Source organism: Centroberyx gerrardi, chromosome 11 (assembly GCF_048128805.1).
Source record: "Centroberyx gerrardi isolate f3 chromosome 11, fCenGer3.hap1.cur.20231027, whole genome shotgun sequence".
Classification (NCBI taxonomy): domain Eukaryota; kingdom Metazoa; phylum Chordata; class Actinopteri; order Beryciformes; family Berycidae; genus Centroberyx; species Centroberyx gerrardi.
Window position 1 is genome coordinate 15,216,138 of NC_136007.1, and position 23,035 is coordinate 15,239,172.

At 40.7% G+C, this 23,035-nt stretch overlaps 1 protein-coding gene across 2 annotated transcripts; it reads right to left on the bottom strand.

The window, feature by feature from the left end:
* Positions 1–1,636: 1,636 nt before the first annotated feature.
* Positions 1,637–22,232, bottom strand: arhgap42a (Rho GTPase activating protein 42a). 2 transcript variants are annotated; one of them, XM_071898087.2, is made up of 24 exons: positions 21,941–22,232; positions 19,735–19,830; positions 19,561–19,622; positions 14,627–14,698; positions 13,081–13,182; positions 12,879–12,989; positions 10,894–10,998; positions 9,695–9,824; positions 9,342–9,442; positions 8,998–9,107; positions 8,788–8,866; positions 8,441–8,480; positions 8,268–8,330; positions 8,079–8,153; positions 7,843–7,927; positions 7,689–7,747; positions 7,343–7,448; positions 6,433–6,592; positions 6,188–6,338; positions 4,430–5,164; positions 4,153–4,306; positions 3,711–3,782; positions 2,917–2,996; positions 1,637–2,798 (listed from the first exon to the last, which is right to left on the bottom strand). In XM_071898087.2, the coding sequence occupies exons 1-24, from the start codon at positions 22,092–22,094 to the stop codon at positions 2,710–2,712; spliced, it is 2,991 nt and encodes a 996-aa protein (XP_071754188.2). In that variant the 5' UTR covers positions 22,095–22,232; the 3' UTR covers positions 1,637–2,709. The 2 variants fall into 2 exon arrangements, with proteins under 2 accessions (XP_071754188.2, XP_071754189.2); XM_071898088.2 differs by lacking the exons at positions 7,343–7,448; positions 7,689–7,747.
* Positions 22,233–23,035: the final 803 nt, after the last annotated feature.

Below are 23,035 nucleotides of genomic sequence, written 5' to 3' on the forward strand. Positions count from 1 at the left end.
GCTTGGTTTTAGTCTCAGCTAACAGCATTCACACACACATGCATGCACACTCACACACACACACACACACACTCACAAGCATGAAAAAACGTTTATCAATCTGTATCTACAGATTACTTATCTCTCTCCTTCACTTACTGAGTGTAAAAACCATCTGTACCAATTGCATACCAGTTGTCACCAATAGTAACATATACCAAAAAAACAAATACTAAAAATAACTTTCTCTCTGGTCTCCCTTCCCTTGTTTATTCTATAAACACTATCAACACTGTATAAATACTATATATTGCATCAATACTTAATACTAACATATGCAAAACAGATTAAATACATACATTATACTGCATTAATACTTGCTTTAAAATGAAATGTCATATCAGCAATGGAACTTTGAGGTTGAGCTTTCCACTATTTTTTATTCTCCATGTCTTCTGACCCACCTTTACTGTCTTTCAACACACACATGGTACACTGCGTAATTTAAAGTCACATTACACACTGCTGCTCAGGGGATCCCATTCATTTTGAACTTCCAGCAAATACACCACAAGCAACTATTCTTACCAATATGAAACCAGAATCTATCATCAGTGTGCAGAAAAGGAGCTTTCTTGTTTTTTCCAGGCTATAACATCCATTTATACTGTTTGCACTTATATTGAAAACTGTAATTATTTACTTTATTGCATATTGTTTACATTTGAGACACCGTTAAGCTTGGTTCCAAGTCCACAACTGATGTTGAGTCATGATGTCATCAGTAAGCGACCACATTTCACAGTTCAGGTGATGGTCTTATCCAGAGAGACTTAGGAAGCAGGTAGAGGTTCAGTGGTTTGCTCAAAGACACTTCAACAGGACACATGGCTACTGATGGACACACACATTGACCACTATGGGAATCAAACTTGTGACCTTGGTTATGGAAGGGTTTCTCTAACCACTAAACCACCCTGTTATCAGTAAACCTTCAAGGGACTTGCACCAAACCATAACAACAACGCAATGCAATGAAATTACTTACTACTCTAAAATGAAACATTTAAGTGCAATAAATGACCGAAGAAGTCTGAAAAATACCAATATATTCCTTTATCTTGGTAGTTCAGCCTGGCAAGTGTTGTTGGCTGATTCAAAAAAGATTTAACTCCACACTATCGAATAAATTATAAAGATTTATTTTAACGTACAGCAGTAGACAAAGAAACAAACATGTTAAGGCCTAATGCTGAAACATGCAGCATGTTCTGCTGCTGTGCATTAAAATAAATCTTTATAATTTATTAGGTAATGCAGACTTTCCTCTTTTTTTAAACTGTATGCACAAGAGTCTGCACCCACACTGCATCGAGAAGAGTTCTGAGTTGAGCGGGCAAGTTCTGTATTAAGTCTAATTGGCTGCCATCTCCAATTAAATAAATGACCCAAAAAGTCTGAAAAATACCAATATATTTCTTTAGATTATCTTGGTAGTAGATTGGTAAATCTAATGTGCTGCCATCTCCACACCTCCTTCATTTAACTACATCCAAACTCTGACTAGTGTGAACGTCCATAACCTGGACCAATGTTTAATTATTTAACGAGACAAGTTGACATATTCTTATAACACATTAATATTGACAGTCTGGGGTGCAGCATCTAGGCGCTGCCCAGCACTACCAGTGTCGTACTGTTGGCCACTGAGCAGGTCCGCTGAAGCAGATGCAGACTAAGTGCCTTGCTCAAGGGCACTTTGACAGCAGTAGCAGCTGAAAAAAGAGGGGAGAGCTCCTCACTCTCTTGCCCTGCCCAGATTTTCCAAGACAGTCCAGAAATTCAGACTCATGACATTCTGGACGCAGGCTTGCTTCTCTAACCACTGAGCTACTTCTGCTCCACAAACACTACCCATGTAATAACCAAAAAAGGCAACAGGGCAGGAACATTTCCATCCCTCCTAGATGTAGAACATATACTGAATCTACAAATACAAAGTGGCTGTTTTGTTCTTTTTTAAGGAAAGTATTTTTCCTTTATTTAGACAACAGGAGGGCTGAGAGAGACAGGAGAGAGAGAGAGAGAAGGTTATAGCAGGATTCAATCCTAGGCCAGCAGGGATACATGTTGTTCCAGAGACAAGGGATTAAACACACAACTACAAAATGAATTTGATTGATAATTTTAAAAATGCATAAATTACAATTGATAAAAAATTTTGTTTCCTTGTAGCCTATTGTAGATAAACTGTTGCAGGTACCTTTCTTGTGGTTACAGCAAAGAAACTACCATTAACGTTAGGTATCAAAATCACAGCAAGACCAGTGGAAACGTGTCAAAGAGAGCAGACAACATTGTTCCAGCAGACAACATCGATTGAGCAAAACCAACACGTTTGAATGGAGGAAAAGTCGGGCACCAAGGACGCTGCCTGTGGCGCTGCAGTTAGGCATAATGTCTAGTCTATCACATGCTGGTTAATCAGTTTCAGGTATAGTAGTCAGATATACATATACATATCTTTGTTCATCATTCATATCCAGCCATAGTAGTCCAACATACATATTGTTCAGTAATAACAGTCACAGTTACAGTTACATGATAAATATATTATATCTTCGATCAGCAGCACAGAATATTACTGCATGTACTGTAGATCCCTAGAATCTAGATTATTAAACTTAGACCTTTGTGTTATTGGTTAATGTGACGAGACCCTTTGGTTTATTACATGTATGTAATATAGTTTTCAGGTATGAGGCCTGTTCTGCCGTTGTACGTTGCCTGAAGCCAGCCTGGTTCCACAGACGGGTAAACTGCAGACACAAAGAAAGAAGTCGCCTCAGCAAGTCTGATAACAAGACAGTGTCATGAACACCAAGATTCAGCAGGCAGTGAGGACTGTGTGTGTGTGTGTGTGTGTGGTTTACTTACCGTTTGAGAACAGCGCCCCCTGGGGAAAGCTGAGCTCATGGCTGTGCTCTGCCTCACAGGAGTAAAGGGCCTTTGCTTCCCTAAAGAGAGAAACAAGCACATCATTTGTGATCAGCTGCGACCAGCTTGGTGCTTTGAGAGGGTGTGGCGTTTGGCGTCTGTGGCTTCAATCAGGAAACTAAACTCCTGGCACAATAAAAAGTTTACTTTAGGCTAGATAGTAATTGATAGGCACAGAGCTGACGGTAGGCTAAAATACAGCCTAAAAACACTGAGCAACAAAAAAAGAATCAGTATAATATTCCCATAGCATTTCTACAGGGCCTTAACGTGCTTATGGTGCTCTGTAAGTTTATAGTTAATGCACATCATCATACATTCAGTGGTTTCAATTAGGAAAACTGAAATTTTGGTGCAATAAATAAAGAAATCATGTATAATGTATTGATTTTCTTATTGTCTATAGCCACTGGTCAAAATAGTGTATTACCTTACATTACATTACACATGTGCAGTAAAGTTTTTTGAAATTTTTGGGACCAACCGACCGACTGTCAGAGTGACTTATACTCTCTGCTGGTTGAGCAGGTGGAACAGAGTGAGATAGCAAGAGAGTGAAGGAGGATTCCATCTATCAGCGCGTTTTACAACGCTGCTGCAGATTTGAATCTTTAATGACTCATGTCAGATGAAGGTGCAGTATTTACACCTGATGATCTGCGCAGCTGAAAAGGTTGGGCCACAGGAAGAAAGGGGTCAAAAGTTACTGTTTTCTGTCTTTGAAATGGACATACCTTCCTCTGGGACAAACATCTAGTGCTGAGGAGAATACTGCACTCTCCCGCAGTGGTGCTCTGGAGGATAGTCTGTAACACACACACACACACACACACACACACACACACACACACACATAGAAATCGTCACCCAAAGTACAGTGCTTAGAATGCATTTCCTGAGACTTAGTATTAAAAAAAAAAAACAAGTAAACATCAGTAACAAGATGCATCATCCCTCCATTTGCACCAGTGGTGTCTGATATATCACATTTGACTTAAAAAATTTGACTTTTAATTATAGCGCCCCTATTAGGCAGATCAGTGTAATATTTTAAATGCTGGAACACAATGCAAAGATGCATCATCCCTCCCAGTTTCGTCTGAATCAGACAGTCTGAGATGTCGCCTGAGATATCAGGTGGACAGCAAAGTAAAATGATCACAAACGGATACTTACATGGATCCGGGCCTCTGGTAGCCATTGCTGGCCGTGGCTGCAGGGTGTTTAGCAGTCAGATCGGAGCCGCTGCGGATGTGTTTGCGTTTGGCTGGTGTGTCTTGGGGGTCCAGCGACATCAGACTCTGCACCGAACCGTGACAGCTCTTGTAATCTAGAGTAGAAAACAGGCAATCAGAACCAAAAATAAGCAGAGGTGTGACTGATGTTTTACCTAATCACTGATCATCCTTTCATGTGCAAAACAGGTGCAAAAAGAGACGATAAATGAACGCACCCTCTGATATGTGCAGGGAGGTGAGGGAGGAGGATGTGGAAAGCTGGTAGGGAAACAAGGAGGAGGAGGAGGAGGAGGAGGAGGAGGCAGTCCTGTAAGCGGCCCTGTGTGGCCGGGAAGGCGAGGTAGTGTCTGTAGCTCTGGCCTCCGTGACGGCGGAGGAGGCGCAGGACGCCACTCTCTGGTCCGGAGAGTGTGCGATCTTCAGAGAACAGGTGGAGGACGCCCGCTGAACCGGTCGCTCCTCCCTGAGAGAGGAGGCGCGCTCCACTGCTGCGTGCTGCAGCGAGGCGGAGGACGAGGCTCTGGAGGGCGTTTTGGGCTCCTTCACGGACGAGGAGGAGGAGGAGGCGGCGGTCGAATTCCCTTTGACAGGCGGACTCCTCTCCGCCGCCGAGTGTAGAGAGGAGATGGAGGAGCAGACGGAGGAGGGCTGCTGGGACGGGGCGTACTGGGAGGACGTCCAGGAAGAGGATGGGGTGAGTTGAGGGGAGGTGGCGCTGTCTGCCTGGCTCTTCTGGTCTTTCCCATTTGAGGAGCGGTGGGACGGGGAGCTGGAGGAAGCCATGGGGGGGGATGTCACGGGCCTGGAGGAGGAGGAAGAGGAGGTGGGGACGGCAGCAGGAGAGAGGGGGGGGGAGGTCTGCGACAAGCCGTTCTTTTCAGAGGAGTGGGAGGAGAGAGATTCCTGGCTGCCCATCGGAGTCGTGCTGGGGCTGCTGCTGAACGTGTCACCTGGTGGGAGAGACAGAAAAGTGGCACACTGGAGGGAAAATCTAACATTAAGTTCAGTGCTTACAGATAGATAAATGGTCAAATTTGCTGCCACATGTGTGCTCCTGCTGGCCTAAGTTTGAATCCCATCAGAGCTTTCTTTCCTGTGTCTCCCCCTTCTGGCTCCCTCTCTGCTTTCCAACTACCAAAATAAATAAAATACTAAAAAGGTGAGTGGACTGACCCAAATCCCACTTCCACTGCCCAAATTCCATTAGCAGTAATACACAGTTCAGTATATATTGTAATATGTATTTGCCTCTTCTCTGATGGATTTTTCCCTGCATGATCACTGAACATAAGTGATCCAGACAGAAGCCCTTGAGCTTGTTGATCTTTTAAATAGTTGGGACATTTTTCTGCTATCAAACTCCATTGAAGCTGCACTGGAAATATCTCAACATGACGTCACATCATCTATGTTTACCCAGTTATCCACAGGAATAAGAAAAATACTCCACCAAACAACAAAATGAGCCCAGAAATGGAGGTACATCACCAATGACTGTTTTTTTAACAGTGCTGAAGTGATTTAGGGCAGATTTTTCCAGACTGGGTTGGAGGAACAGGAAGAGAGAATAGTAAATGTGTATGTCGGAGCACATTCCACACATTCCACAATGTGAGCAGTCTACTGAATAAACTATGATCGACTAATGAGTTTTGTCTGCATCTGAGACACAGAAAAAGTTTTCTTTTAAGCAACGGTTACTGCTAATATTTGTTGGATAGAAGTGAAGGTCATGTCATCTGACCAATGTTTATTGTGCCAGCATGCAATGCCTCCAGCTGCGCCAGTTTAGAGGTTTCTCTGTCTTTCTGTGACTTGAAAAAAATCAGGAGGAACACCCACTGTCTTGAAAAATGTATTAATGGGAAGGCAGTGTAGGTGTTTATTTTCACTAGGTCATTCAAATTCAGGTAATGGGGCATGGTAGTCCTGAGTAATGAGATAAATAAGCTGTAAGCTGCAGTAAGACTCACTGTCGTTGTCTGCCAGGCAGAGAGCCGGAGGGTAGAGGCGGGGCTTCCTCTTCCCAGATGACAGACAGATGGCCTTGCTCCTTCGAGGGGCGGACCGAGAGGCCGGGGCCTGGGGCAGCGGGACGGAGGGGTCCGGGGCCTCGCCAAAGATCTGAGAGGACCATACACACACACATACCGCAATAAGGTGTGTGTGTCTGTGTGTGTATCTGTGTCTGTGTGTGTGAGTGTGTGTGTAGGGCTACCTTATGGTGGTTTTCAATGATGATCTCCACCACAATGTTCTGGAACTTGATGTTCATCATGGCTGCCACCGTCTCTTCCTGTGACCTCATCAACGTGGGACCGAAGATCATTCCCAGGTTTGAGACAGTCATCAGGTTTTGGTCACTATGAGCGGAGACCCTGCCCACATACATAATTTTGCATGCATTTTTAATATATAACAGAAATGTATTAAATTAAGGTGAATGAATAAACTATTAAAATGTATGGTATAATATAAAGTTGGACAGGTAAAGACACGTTCAATTAAAAGAGGCAACCCCTTCCTAAATGTTAGTACATGTAGTCAGCCAGTTTGACTATCAGCACATTTTGATGTTGATATACTGTATTTCCGAATGCATTTATTTGGGATTTGTTCGGGCTAAATACTCTACTCAATGCAACTGGAGAGGATAGTCTAAAAGTCTATAAAATGGCATTCATTTCAATTTGTAAAAGTATTCACTTGCTTGTTATTTGGACTAAACTGACTTGCTGACAGTGATTTCATGTATGCATTTTAGGTGCGCGCTTCAGCGAGATTCTCCTATTTCCTATGTCCTACTTTCCCATTGACTCCATTGAGTCCATAGAGAATATGGACTGAAAGCTAACCCTACATGATTTCACCTATAATGGCAGGAAGATTATTTATTTTTTCATCTACACTTCAGGAACAGGACTTGACTGAGAGAGAAATACCAATTCCACACAATGCTTATGTATTCAAAGCAAGGTCCACCTCACATCATAAAACCCAAATTAGCTTCATAGATAAGAGTATTTGCATAAATCTAGAACGAAAAATTACTGCATTTTGAAATATGTTTTTAGGAAAACAAAATGTGCGAAAAGCCAAAGTGTTTTTTTTGGTGAATAGGTACGTACGTGAGAAGGTGATTGGTTAAGAGGTCCAACATTTCTCTGTTTTTGTCTGGTAGTTTGTAAACGAGGGCATGAATCGCTCTCACTCGATACTTCTGGTCATCAGACTCTGTGAAACAAGCGAGTACAGTCAATGGCTGGAGAGTAAAGTGAGGTGATTCCTCCGTTCTGTTTCCATAACAGATACAGCATGAGGCAGTAAATCCAAATAGAGTTGGAAAACTACAGCTTGCACCTGCATGAATGCGTGTTAACATTTGATAGAATTACATCCATCATATCTGTGGTTGTTTATTCAGCTCAGTTCAGAACAGCTTTATGATTTGAAAGAGGCAACAAGTGATCTTACTGGCAGCCTTGATGAAATCTTTATGCAGTCTGTAGGTCATCAGAGGTTCTGCCAGACACCTGTCCATACATTAGAAATCGTAAGCATCTTGTACCTCAGTTCATAATTCATGAGCAGTTTTATTTCGAAAATGCTGGTATGTACAGTATGTTACCTGAGATAATTCTTTAGGCCACTGGTGATGGTCTTGTTGTCCCAGGTGTCTGGATCCAGGTGAACGTCAGGAGGAGCTGTGGCCGCTATAGGGAAATATCAGTGGATACCAAATTAATTATCCGTAATGGCTGATGGCCGATTTTTTGTTACACCATTTAAATTATGCAACATTATGCTGGATTAAACCTTCTCTGTGCAGGAAATAACATCATACTGAGGCAGTGTGTTCCTCACCAAACACAGTAGACATCAACCGCTGCACTTTAGAGTTGACTCCTCCAGTCCTGTACAGTCCCAGTGTGTTAATGCCTACATGCACACGCAACAAATATTTCAACATACTCCATCAACACTGTCAAATGTAAAAACTCAGAACAAATGCATTTCTCTCAGAATCATGCCTAATTTAACAATATGAATTACCTCTCATTTCCACCAGTTCAATACACCTCTTAACAAAGTTGAAGCCTGCCTCATTGAGAAACGCTGTAAAACAAACACACACATTTCTACCATCATTTCTGATACAGTGTAGGAAATATTAAGAAATAATATGATAATAATCACGTTTGCAGAGAATAAATCAGGATACCTACTTTCTTCCTTCTTGCTCAGCAAAGAAGGCAGAGTGTAGATCTGAAGAAAGGAAGATAGGGTAAAAACATAGTCGTCATACATTTAAATTTGTTATATTTAAGATAATACAAAGTTAATTGTCTTTAATATAATAATAGATGTGGGTTGTTCTAGCTGCGTAGTTACCTTATGGTAGAGCTTTAAAATGCTATAGGGCAGTACAAAAGCTCTTACTCATCAGTGATGAACCCAGTATCACTGACACTTTATCATCATATGAGCGTATCACAATCTAGACACTTTTTCTATGTAGCCTACACGCTTTCCAGATGTTATTGTTATTGTTTAATGCTGGACATGTTCATACAGGTTCTTTCCCATCCATGGCCTCCATCCACAGGCGCCTGTTGGAGTCGGAGAGAGCCTGCAGGGTGATGACGCCATGTCTGCAGAGAGAAAGGATCATTTTACCCGAGCCCATTCCGACACTAGCCGTACATCTCCCTATCAATTTATTTATTCAAAAGACATTCATGTGTTACGGACACACACCCTCCGGTTTATCCTCCCCGCTCACCTCTCCACCACCTCGATGTCGAAGCAGAAGCGTTTGTCTATGGAATCCGTCTTCCTTCTGACACACGAGCGCAGCCTGAACGTCTCAGGTGCGCCGTTCACCACGCCGTTCTGTCAACATGGAGATACGGTTGCAGCACGCACTCAGCATTTTGTTGAATGTGTGGAGAGAAGATAAAAGTCTTGTAAGGATTTTGAATGTCATTGGGTCACTAGGTTAGGTTTTAGCAAAGGAGAGCTTTTCATATTGCAGCAAACAAACACTGGAGTTAAATATTTTAAAACCTCAAGGTATTCTCCCTGACAATAGGGGCTATCTTCAGATTTTTCTGTGTACCAGCTCACCTGTCTGCTGGCTGGTCTGGCCTCTGTGTTGCTCATGGTGAACATCTTAGAGCCTTTCTCGTATGTACAGTAGTATCTGGTCCATGCAGAGCCCAATGCACCTGCAACACATTACAGAGCAGAAGAGTGTGGCATAGATGACTAAAGATGAGTTTTGCTTGCATAGAAAATCTTTTCCAAGTTAACGCCTATATCTATGTAAGCGTGTCTGTGTACAAGAGAAAGAACGTGCTGCTGAGTAGCTACGACTTTTGTTGTCCTTGAGCATAAAAGCATTGCAGTGAGTGAGAGTGAGAGAGAGAAAGAGGGAGAGAGACATGAAGAAAGTGTGTGTGTGTTTTTGAGTATCTCACGTTTCTCCTGTATATACAGATATCCCTCCATTGTAAAGCAGCCAGGGGCTTTGAAGTCGGCTTCTGCAGAACGGATCCTCTTCATCAGCCTCTCAACCTCCGCACGGGTACTTTCAAAGTTGTTACGTGTCTAAACAACACACACACACACACACACACACACACACACACAGTTTATGGTTCTGTTTGGAAGAAACTGTACCGACTAGTACAAAGGAAGCTTGTATACGTATTTGTATGAGAATGGTGCGAATGGTTGGGCAAGTATCTTAGACGAGCTGAGTGAGTCTGCATTTATTTTTATCGACCAGCGCCTCATTGTGTGTGTGGAGGTGTGTGTGTGTGTGTTTCTAGACTACAAGTCTTATTAAGCGCAGTGATGACTGTGTGTGTGTTTGTGATGATGGTAAACCGAGCCCTTGTTTATTACAGTCACACAATGGAGAACCATCCTTTAATTGTCCAACCAGCACATTAATTTCTCGTGGCTCATAGAACACATGCATTTTAAATAGTGTGTCTGTTAAAAAAATAAAATAGAATAAAATAAAATAAAGGTTTGAGGCCCCTAACCTTGTGGTTGCAACACAGAAGGTGCTAGATGTCATGTTTTCATTCCACACAAACAACTATACACCCATTTTCACTTTTAGATGGGTGATAAGTGGTAAGACAAGCCATATTTTACTTCCAGAATGTTGAATTATTGTTGTTACATTTTTTCACAGCAATTAGTAAATTAAAAAGCACTTTACCCCATTATTATATATTTTATATGTATCTGTAAATAAAAAGACAAACAGAAAGGCAACTGAAATGTTTGATACAGCCCTTTGCTTTTGTTGTCACAGTGGAGTACCAGTCAATGAAAGTGGGAGCTGTCCAGGCAGCAAAAACTGGTAATTTGTACTCTAAACCAGGCCTATCTCAAATTGTAGTTAAAAACACAATTCAGAGTGTGTGTTTCAACATGCAGGGAGTATCAGATGTGTGGAGTTTCCCACATCAGGACATGTCAGCTAGTGACAGCTAAACACAAAAGTATCCTAAATTGACTTTCAAATACTTTCTGGTGAATGGATAAACTGTCTGGCACTGTCATATGTGGCAAGAAGGCCAAACCAAACTTAACAAAGTATTTGCAAATGTGATTTGGCCCAGGTCTGCTCTAGAGGCTTGTAGTAAACATACACACTTACATTCTGTAGGTTGAACTGAAGCTGCTGCTTGTAGGGTTCAAACTCACTGGCCAACTCATAGCCCTCATGGTAGAATGTAAACAAGCCCTGCAGAAAGGCTAATAACTGAAAAGGAGAGAGAGAAAACCGCAGGAGAAATGTAAGCTGAAGGACTGGGTGTGGAGAGAGGGAAATATAATGAGAAAATTACAAAAGAATGACTGTTAGTCATCTGTTGAATCACACATACAAAAATAAACATTTAATGAGAGAAACCCACTAATGCTGCCTGTAGTTTGGTTAGCTGGTAGTTTGCTGCCGTTGTTTACTCAACAACAAAGAGTCTCTCTCTCTCTCTCTCTCTTTCTCTCAGGCGGAAGAGACCTCCATACAGGAAGTTCCGACATGGTAACAGGAAGTGGGCTTTACTGATATCTATCACTTAAACACTTTCATCTTTGGCCAATCATTGTGTGTAATGTGTGTATGCGAGAGCCTGCCTTGGCTGTCTTTCAATGATCATGTTTGCAGTCACACAGTCATTAATGCCCTTGCTGCAATTATAATTTGATTCAAGTTCAAGGTCAAGTTGAACTTGAGCTTGATAATTTGATTAAACTGTTTACATGCATCACAAAAAAGACTGATCCATCATATATGTGACCCGTTCTATCATTTTCAGTCGGAAGTCACAATGGCGCATTTGTGGATAAACGTGATTTTATGAGAAAAGATCGATTTTTGGCTGTTTTGGGGTTTCATCAGATTTTAATAAAATAAAGCCTTGGCTTTCATTCTGTGTAAAGATTATTGTGAAATTCAAACGCTAAATATAGTTTTGAAGCTCATAAAGGTATGGTGACAAGCAGAACTACTAGCTTAGTTTGTCAACAAAGCTCGCATTCCTCATGTTGCCAGGTTTGCCGTTTTTAATGTACTTGGAAATGTTATAAATGCTGTAGGACTTAAAACGTTGTTTATAAAGTTTGTCAGGGTTGTATTGTGGAGTTTTGTTATTGGCTTGTTATTTTGGACTGGTTTCATTGATCATTGGGCTGTTTATGGGTTGGGTTTAATTGGCACTGGGAGGGTTTTGTCGCTAAAAACCTGGCAACACTTCTCCCCGTCCCTCTCTCCCTTACTATGTGTCCCTTAAAATTATGAATGAACATCTGCATAGTAACAGGTTGACCATCGTTCACTTTATTGTCTAATTAAAATTATTGTTTCATCCGCAGGAAAACGTAGTTGTCAGGCATCTCAACCTGATGTGAATGATTTCTTTATTTGAATAAATGTCTCAGAATTGACTTCAAACTTTGAGGCCCTTTTTCTCAAAAACATAGTTTGGAAACAGTCAAGACAAGGGGTGCATCTCACTCAATCTTTGGAGTACAAAGATAATTTTGATATCACCAGAAAGCTTAAATTCTCCTCTTTCCAACAGTGTATTAAACTCAAAATGCTTTGAGGGTCAATGTGACTGGAAATGATAGAGCAGGTCACATATGTTTGTGATGAAATATTGTGTACTAGTGAATATGTCATTCCCATCTAATATAAAGAATACAATTAAAAGTACAAACAATAATTACAATGAAACAAAATACATCACATAACAAAAACATGTTATGACATGTTACCAGTTTAACAGTTGCCTATTTGCATATTGTGCTATTTAAGTGCAGAGTGCAGGTGGAGGTCAGCAGTCTAATGCATGTAGCTAAAATAATAATAGTTTACAACTGTTCAGTGTTGGAAACCTCACACTTTTTTTAAAAACATTTTTATTGCTTCTCATAAGCAATAAAACATCTCAACCATTACAAATGGGAAATGTGTGACTAAGTGTGAATATACAGGTCAAAACAACCCTCCATTAACTTGTCTAAAATTGCAGCACTATGTTTTATACAAAGCACATTGTGAATACTCTGAATGCTCTGACCTTTATTGGAGTAAGTAAGACTGCATATAAAAATGGTCTTTGTGTATACGTAACTCACCGGCTCCACAAATTCAAACTTCTTTCTCTCCTGCACTTCCTGAATCTTGAAGACATACTGCAGCGAGGCATCGTAAAACACCTGTCTGTCTTTACTCATCTGTGAATCTGCCTGCAACGAGAACAGCCACAGCACAAATACGTCAAGTTTCCTAACGCATGTAATATGAACTTGATGTGGGTTTTTGGGAATCACTGTTTACCTCCTGTAGCTGTGGTTCTTTCTTTTTGGAGGACAGGTTGAGGTGTTTCTCCAGAACAGAGTAGTACTTCTCTGTCTCCTTGTCAAACTGCTTCTTTCCCTCCTGAGGGAGAAATGGATGAGAAGAGGACATTAGCATGAACTAAAAGCTTACAAAGGTGGATTTTTACCTTTGGTCCTCAATTTGGCTAGCCTGATCTCCACTTGTTTTCAGTCTTGACTTTGGACTGGCCAACAGGGCCTGGATGCCTCTCTCTGGATGCCACTCTATGCAGTTTATAAGCAATAATGGCAATAAAGTCATTTAGCCTTATATAATGTTTGAAATGTTGACTCAACATATTTTGCTGCCAACCAACTGAAAATAAGTAATAAGTGAAAACCTTGTTATCATAACAAGTATTAAGACAAACTGGTAGCTGCACCCTGCCAATACCTGCACCTGTGTGTCTCTGTCGCAAGTGACAAAAGTTCAGAAAATTCTGGGATGAACTAACATTTCAGCTTTAGGACCAATATATTAAGACGAAGCGCAATGAGACCATTAAGTAATCTAAATAAAGAGACATTGCCAAAAGACACAGGAAAGCATGTGAGCATGACTAACTATTTTCCAGAACAGCTGCAGCTCTTAACTCCAAACACCCAGCAACTCTTGGGTCATTCTATGGGAAAACAACATTTGTGTGTGCATGTGTTGCTCACACACTCCTGCTACATTCTACAGGCTGAGGGGGCGCTCCGATCATCACTGAAAATTTTTTCTTCTGTTCATTGGGCCCTGCCAACCGTATGACACTACTGTCTCTCTCTCTCTCTGTCTGTCTGAGAGAGAGCAGAGAGGAAAACGAGAGATAGACTGAGTTATAAGACTTGAGACAGCTGCTGAAACCAGACACCAGACTCACTTTGTGTTTATAGTCTCTCTGACTTGAACTATCTCTCTCTCTCTGTCTCTCTCTCTCTCTCTCTCTCTCTCTCTCTCTCTCTCTGTCAATGTCTTGCTCTCTCTCTTCCTTCGGAGCGTCCGTTCCCATGACCTTGTTACTGACACTGGACTGTGATCCATCGTGTGTCCGACCAACAAATTGGATTCTCTGACCGCTGGGTGAGAGAGACGGACCAGACCAGAGCGGGACTATCTGTCTGATCACTGCCTACGGTCAACAAATTCTTCAGAGCGTTAGATAATTCAGGCACACAACTTGCTCATTGGAGTTTAACCAATTAATTCACCTATTGGCCAGGTTAAAACCACAGCAGAGGGTCTTTGACATATTGGTTATCAGCTGTGATTGTTTTATAGCACTCTATAGAAAAGGTCAAAATGTGGGTTAACTGGCTCAATTACTTTATGTTAATAATCAACTCTCCTACTCCTATTTATTGAGGTTTGGGAGCTAGCCTGGAGTCTGTATTCATTAATAAGAAAAACAATTTGGTCTGTTCTGCTCTCAGACACTGATACACATACTGTGCATCTTTTGAGAGCACATATCCAAGGTTTCTGTTCAAGTATCTCTTCGATACAAACAACACAACTATACCTTAACAGCTCCAATCTGCTCCTTACGAAACCTCTCCAGTGGAGAGATCAACACGTCATCTGCATTCTGGATCTGAGAGAGGAAGAAACCACAACAGCCAGCTCAGAGACAAGAAGTCATAACAGTAAACTTTATGACCAATGACAGAAATAAGACAACACCCAAGTCAGTGTTGTGTATGCTGCGCTGTTTCATGGGGGCTGCGATGGAGACTAGAGCTGCAACGATTAATCGATTAATCGATTAGTTGTCAACTATTAAATTAATCGCCAACTATTTTGATAATCGATTAATCGGTTTGAGTAATTTTTTAAGAAAAATAAGTCAAAATTCTCTGATTCCAGCTTCTTAAATGTGAATATTTTCTGGTTTCTTTACTCCTCTATGACAGTAAACTGAATATCTTTGGGTTGTGGACAAAACAAGACATTTGAGGACGTCATCTTGGGCTTTGGGAAACACTGATCGAAATTTTTCACCATTTTCTGACATTTTATAGACCAAACAACTAATCGATTAATCAAGAAAATAATCGACAGATTAATCGACAATGAAAATGATCGTTAGTTGCAGCCCTAATGGAGACGTCTCAGTGTTTTCTCTGATTAGCTACAAGCCAAGGTGAAGTGGCTCTAACAGCCAGTTTGTTGAGTCTGGTTGCTAATCAGATGCTCATGTTTTGTATCAAAGGGGACTGAGAAGAAATAAATGGAATACAGTGACAATTTTGTTTTACACAGTCTAATTTCTTGGCATTTCTGCTTTATTCAGTAGCAGAGACTGACATGAAATATTAGAGAAAAAAGGAATATGGAGTCACATCTGGCCGGTTTCTCCCCAGCAATAAAACCTGGGGAACAGTGGTGGGATGGTAAACTGACTGAGGGCCTGGATATTAAATCAGTAATCAAGTCATCTGTGTATTTCACACTGAAACAAAGCACCCTAAAGACACAATCCATCCTACTCAAATCTCACAGTGCTGCATTTAGGGAATCTCATGAGTATATCAAATGAAGATATCAAGCCCTGAGGTTGATGGATCACCAACTTCACACTTTTATGAGAGCAAATATCAGGTTTAGATTTCTTTAAATTTGAAATTGATTTGTTCCCGTATTTTGCTCAACTGTATTTGGGGGACTGCCTTATTTTCTGATGAGACATTTGTAAGTGTTGAAGTACATCAACATTCAAGCAAACTATATGACAGAGTTCTCACTGCAACAGTCGCTGTTTTCAGGGATAAAACATTATTCAATTCATGGATCTCGTATACATATGGTTTATTTACTAACTATTTGCATAACAAAAGCCCAACAGCTTAGAGGAGAGCTATCCAAGGTGCTAATCATATCAATATCACAGTTATGCCAAGCACAAACCTGACTTAAAGTCATTGTTTATGAATTCCTGTAGGCACTTAAGTGCAGTCTCATGCCATTTCTAATGCTACTAAAATGAAAAATATTAGCAATTTGATAGTTCAAATAGCTCAAACATGTTTGCTTGTTATCCAACAATGCCATGATCAACTGACTCTTCCCAAGAATTTCAGTTTCTCAGTTTGAACAGATGTATTCTTGGATAACTTCTCTTCCTTGCCTGATTTATTGGTGATGATGTGTTTCTGGTGACATTGATAGCAACTATCCTGAATTGCCAAACTGATCACACTGCACAAACTCTTTTGACTAACCATGATCTGAGGGACGTGATGTTGCAAAATGCAGTGAATTGGCTGCTTCTAATTATTGCACGGCCTTGCCTCCAAGTCATTTTCATGTTCACAAAGAAAATCAAGATTTAAACATTGACATGACGAGCAAAGGTGCAATAAGGCAGTTTTTTTGCCACTATTAGTAAGTAGGCTACCTCTCTGCTCACTGGGCAGCGTTAGTGAATAGCATTGCATTATAATTATGTTACTTCTTAAGTATAACATATGCTCTTTACAACACAAACACTTGGTGAACTAGGGCTTCAGGATCAATGGCTGACAGTCTGTACTTGCAAATTTCACCAGAAGAATACCCCAAAGAATTACAGAAATGTCCCAATACTTTTGCAACTGACTGCATGTACAAGGAAATTGACTGGGTGTGGTTGGTGTTGAGTCTCATGTCAAAGAGTAAGAAAAGTTACGCAGTAGATCAGTAGAGCTCTGGTGTTCATATTTAGTCTTGATCCTCATCAGTCTTGAGACTATATATTGCAAGTCTTGGTCAGGTATTTTGTCTTGTCTAGCATATTTAAGTATTTGACTCTGAATAGCTGTATGCCCAGCTCTCTATCATGACTTACATTTCACTTTCTGTTTTTTTTTCTATTTCTTCAACAAACCACAATATCCAGGGTGGCACTCAAAACTAAAGGACTGAAGAGCATTGTCTTATCTTAATAAAGTCTACTCTGACTGATTGATTGCTTAAGACAGCTACTCTTTCAGAGTAATCCAGTTACCAGAGATGCCCTTTATAACTCAATAATGATGGTATTATTAGCAGTCCAGGCCTATCAGCAGTGTTTCGGTGGTGCCACTCCAAATGGAAAAGCATATAATTAAAACACACACAGACAGAAAATGAAAGAGAGAGAGGGGGAGAAAGAGAGAGAGAGAGAGAGAGAGAGAGAGAGAGAGAGAGAGAGAGCAGACAAACACACACAGGCCCCTTTTATAGACTTTCCCAGGCAGTCAAGGCTGTGCTCAAAGTCTCATTGGGGAATTGGCAGAATAGGTTCCACATGCTTCCTCCGCAACCACTCCACGCGCACACGTACACACACACACACACACACACACACACACACACACACACACACACACACACACACAGACACGGACGCAGCACACACATATGCACATACATCACACATGCACACAAGCTTGCATACGCGCAGACTGTGCCAGACTCCAGTCACTCCCACACAAAGCAAAGGCCTCCGGTTGAGTCAGGGTCTCTAAATCATAGATCTCTTCCAAGTCGCTACGGAGCGCACACTGACGTTAGCCTGCATTTTTAACTTGGAATTTTTGATTTAGATTGGTGTGAGCACCAGATTTAGACTAGAGCCTGGGGAAATTGTGCTCAAAATGGTGTCTATGGTGCACCGAGTCAAAGATGCCTGACAAAGACTTCAACCTTCTTCCAAACTGAAATTCTGATGGCCAGATGGTGACATCTGCCAAGTCATGCTTTCTCATTAAGATAGTGATGCACTTGTTGGTTGCTACCCTGTCTCCAAGCTGCGGCAGCTTTATCCCGAGGAAGTGCAATAGAGAGAGTGCAACAAATCTGGTGGACAACAGTGCCATTCTGTTTTTTTATCCAGTAAGAGGAAAGGGCAAAGGAACTTAATGGCTTAGACCTTGGTAAAAATCATTCCTTTAGTTTAGAAGGAGCTCTGGGGGTTCAGTGGCATATTCAGTCCAACACAATCAAGTCCAGTATTCAAGGCAAGACGCCTAGGGGAAGGAGAATCCTTTCCATAGTTCATTCTTTCTATGACCCTTTGGGAATCTGTGGTTCTTATAGTCCCAATTAAATAAATACATAGTCACACACATTTTATTTCTGTAAAGTCTGCAGAGAGAGCAATTAGTCTAAACTGCAATAGGAAGAATGCACATCCAATGAGGTGTAGACAAGAGGCTTTTTTGAGTCACACACTCTTCTCTTTTCTTTTAGTTTTTTTTCCACTAACTTCACCAAACATTTTCAGCTACATGGCCTTGGCCAGGTGATACAGGGGAAGTATAGTTGCTTGCTTATGTGTATCTGTACCAGGTCACAGGTCACACAGCACAAACTGTTCATCTCTTCATCACAACCCTTTCATCGCAGGTTGTCAAATAAAGTACATGAGGCCCTTCGTTATAACAAAACCTTAATCCCATATTATCAATCAAGATAAATCTATACATATGTTCAGAAGATTCGTCACATAGCTCATGATTATCAATCTCATAATTACAATTCACGGTTAAATGCAACAATAATACAATTTTCTCTAATTATAATATAGAAAGAAGTCTTCACAGTTCCATCATATATTGTAACTGAATCCTTAACCTCATAATGCAAATCATCAAGGCAAATATGTATTTCACGATCCTCTTAACTACCACATAGCACATTATTAGAATCACAGAAATGATGGATATTCACAGCATTGCCAGCTTTATATGAATGGCCTCAAATCAAATTCAGCATTCAAACCACGGGGACTCAGTGTTTTTAGATGTGAAATCCTAAATGCTTTTTAGAAATGTATGCAGAGAGAGAAAGTGCACAGAGACAGTGCGAAGTCTTTAGTGACTGGTCTAGTCTAGGTACATTTTTATGATAATAGACTGCTTCACTACCATTTTGACACCCATGCTGCATCACTGGAAGTGTCAATAGTTCAAAGAAAACAATCTTTTCTTTATACCCATCCAAATCTGTTAACAATGACTGGTTTAAATGGACCTAAACATCTCTACAGAGAAACTTCACACTTTCACATCTGGTAAATGGATGGAGGTAATTAATCAGGCCAAGAATGAAGAAAAAAATGGAACATCAAGTTCCAAAGTGGTATGTCTTTCATATGTAAAATACCATCTAACATTTGCTCAGATGTATACTGCTATACCTTGTTGTAGTTGACTTGTTGACCTACTTATTGACCAAATATTATGGATCCACTAGCTCCTACCCTAACCTTAACCCTAAGATTAAAATGGCCCCTTTTCAAAGACACCACCAACAAAATGTCCTAATTTTTGTTTCTAAACATCATCACAAGGATAGGAACGTAAGAACATGCAGACCCGTATTTTGGGTTTCTCTCTCTCTCTCTCTCTCTCTCTCTCTCACACACACACACACACACACACACACACACACACACACACACACACACACACACACACACACATTTATTCTTACCAATCGTCTTCTCTCCTCCTCCATGGTGCTCAAGAGCTGAGAGAATTCCTTTAAGGATTGAGCTGCAAAAGAGAGATCACACAACTTTGTACATGGTTTCAGCATGCAATCCAATCCAGAAAGACTGTCCATGTTTTACATATTAGTGACATTTGTTGTTATTTTGCACCTCACCTATATTGATCTCATCATCAGTCTCAGCATCTCCAATACACTCAAACTGGAACTCCTGTAGAGACTGAGAGAACCTCTGAACCGCCAGAGAAAGACCTGAGAGAGAGAGAGAGAGAGAGAGAGAGAAAGAGAGAGACAATCACTGTAAACAATCACTGTAAAAATGCACACAGTTAATCTAATTATTGATCTTACTTTGTTTATAAGAATAATCTTATTACACTATTTCCATATAAAGCACAAAAATGCACTTTATGCCATTTTGTATGAGGTAATTATTGATTCGATACAATGTCATGTTCCTCTTCCCCTATAGGCTACAAGCAATGTAAATTATTCCCACTTTTCATAAACTGCAGTCACACTGCTCCCATGGCATTTTCCTATGCAACTCTCACACTTGATCCAGTGCTAAGACTTGAGGAGTGAAAGTTTGATGTAAACAAACTGCCACACCTCGCAAAAACTCTAATGGAAAAGCTTACTCGGATTGTGTTTACGCGTCCAAACAACATTCCAATAATGTGTCGGGCCGACCACAGTCTTTATAACAAATAGAATACAACAGACGCGGCTCAGTTCCACCTTTTATTCTCTTAGGGGAACACATGTGTGGGCGACACAAGGCTGTACTCACTCATACTACTCATAATCTGTACACCAGCAGCTGTAAGGCACCATTTCAGTCACACCACTGCATTATACACTGATGATACAACCATCAGTGGAGTATTCCATCACTGCCAGTCCTTACTTCACAACCTGGTGTCCAGACAGCTGCCTGGAGATACGGCTGGGCGATTTTCAATATTTCAGTGGAATCATATTGTGATGATATGGTGATTTTGGGATATTGTGACCCACAATTCTGCTGTAAATTGATAAATTGATGATAAAAAGCTAATTTTATTTAAGAACTCTGACAAAATGAGGTATATTAGAAATATTAGTTGCAAAATTTCAGTTTTGTTTGACATCACACCTAACATTACCATTCGGTTTAATGGGATGAACATGAATTTGATTATTTAGGCTAACGTGATTTTGGATACATGAGCCATATTATGATATATAGGCCTATTGATATTGAAAAAAACCCTTATGATTATTGTGATATTGATTTCAACCATATCGCCCAGCCCTATCTGGAGATCAACATAAAGACAACCCAGGACATGGTGGCCAGGTTCAATGCAAGAAAGACATACAAAACCCTTAACTAACATCAAAGGCACCGCCAGCCACAGGATCACCTCAGAAATTCCTTGCAGAGGAACCTGATTAGTCGACATTTGAGTTAAAATTCAAGAAAATGCTGAAATGCCTGTATTTTCAGTACAAGCCAGGAGCGGTTCATGTTAATCACGCACTGTCCATGCTGTTTCATCCCTGTGTGGTCCCAAAACACCCAACCTACATTCTGCATCATCTGTGTGTACAGCAGGCTTCAGTGTGTGGGCCAATGACCTTAACCAGCAAGAGAGAGCAGTCAGACGAGTCAAAGAAACCACCGGTAGCCACAAAGTGTAGGTGTGTGTCTGCGCTCTCCTGTGAGGTGATCAAAGGCAAGCCCAAACAAATGAGAGCCACCCTCTCTAGTACAAAACTCTTTACAAATACAGCAGGAGGGGGGGACACCATACAATTCAACTTACAAACTTACAAAATGGTTCTTTCTTTGTGAACCAAATGTGTATGTCTGTTTTGTGTGCTATGTTGTCTTTATGCTTTTATATTAGGCTATGTCTGGGAGGATACCAAACAAAGTCTCCTTCTTGGGGGCAATTAGTAAATGTCTTATTATTTAATCATTACAGCACATGAGTGTATTCTAGTCAGAATGGTATGGTATGTATGGTAAATACATTTCAATGCAGTCTCCAGCCCAAAATACTGGTCATTATGTTATTGTGCCACTGAATGAATGTTAATGGCCCCAGTGCCATTAGTAGACAAAAGCCCCATTAGACTCTGAATCAGCAACTGTTAGGCTATGGCCCATTATGTGACTACAGAGCTAATGCAATCCAAACACAACAGAATAGAAATCTAAACTAAGACAAATGTAGGACAAAAGCTCTGCGTCTATTTGGTGGCCTTGGATTGTCTATACTGTTATTAGTGTAGCAGTGCAAATACGCATGTTTGTGTTAACTGTAACACGCAGTTTACCCCCAAAACAAGACATTTATTTCACTCTACTTACTTCTCAGCGCCGATATGAGCATGTTCCCGTCTTTGATGAGGTCCTTTATAAACCTGTTAGTGCGCTCCAGCTCTATCTCATGGCACTGCAGCCGTTCTCTAAACTCTGGACTGTCCAGGAAAGAATCACTAAACTCCAGCGTCGGCAGACCCATCGATAATAAACACAACTATATCTTTAAGAACTGGTATCTATACCGTCGCTGAGAGGTACAAAAGAAAGCACTGTTTCAATGGCCGGAGAAACTTGGTGAGAACTTTCTTCCCAGTACTTTTTTTCATGCTCTTCTCACTTTTTTCCCCCAGAACTTCCGGACACTTCAGACTGTGGAACAGGGCAGAGGCAGCGATACCGAGAGTTTGGCTAGGCTGTACGATTAGCACTACGCGGATTAACGTATATTTACAACTAACATGTTCAAATATAACATCGCCGTGATCAGTCTAACGATTTACTTCGCATAGAAAACACTATCGGTTACTGAGCGAAGGCCTTGGAATTTAATCTTGGACCTAGCACAGCTGTCATTAGACACTGTAATGGACTAACTCTGTGTATGTACGGCTCTCAGGCAGGACCGGTTACTATGGGGACGGGAGACTCCTGCTGGCGCGTGCTGAAATCAGTGCACTAGTCTGCCAAGTAGGTCTACCTGGACTGCAACTGTATATATAGACAAACAAATAATAACAACAATACTACTGCTACTACTACTACTACTACTACTAATAATAATAATAATACTAATACTACTAATACTACTAATACTAATCTACCTGGACTGCATCTGTATATAGCCAAATAACAATAATAACAAAACTACTACTACTATTACTACTATTACTACTACTACCACTACTACTACTACTACTACTACTACTACTACTTCTACTACTAATACTACAACTACTACTAATACTACTAATACTAATCTACCTGGACTGCATCTGTATATAGCCAAATAACAATAATAACAAAACTACTACTACTATTACTACTACTATTACTACTACTACTAGCCTACTAATACTAAGTTACTATAGTTGTGTAATATAATATGCTTGTGAAACGCTTTTCAAAAAGTTAAAGTGCTAT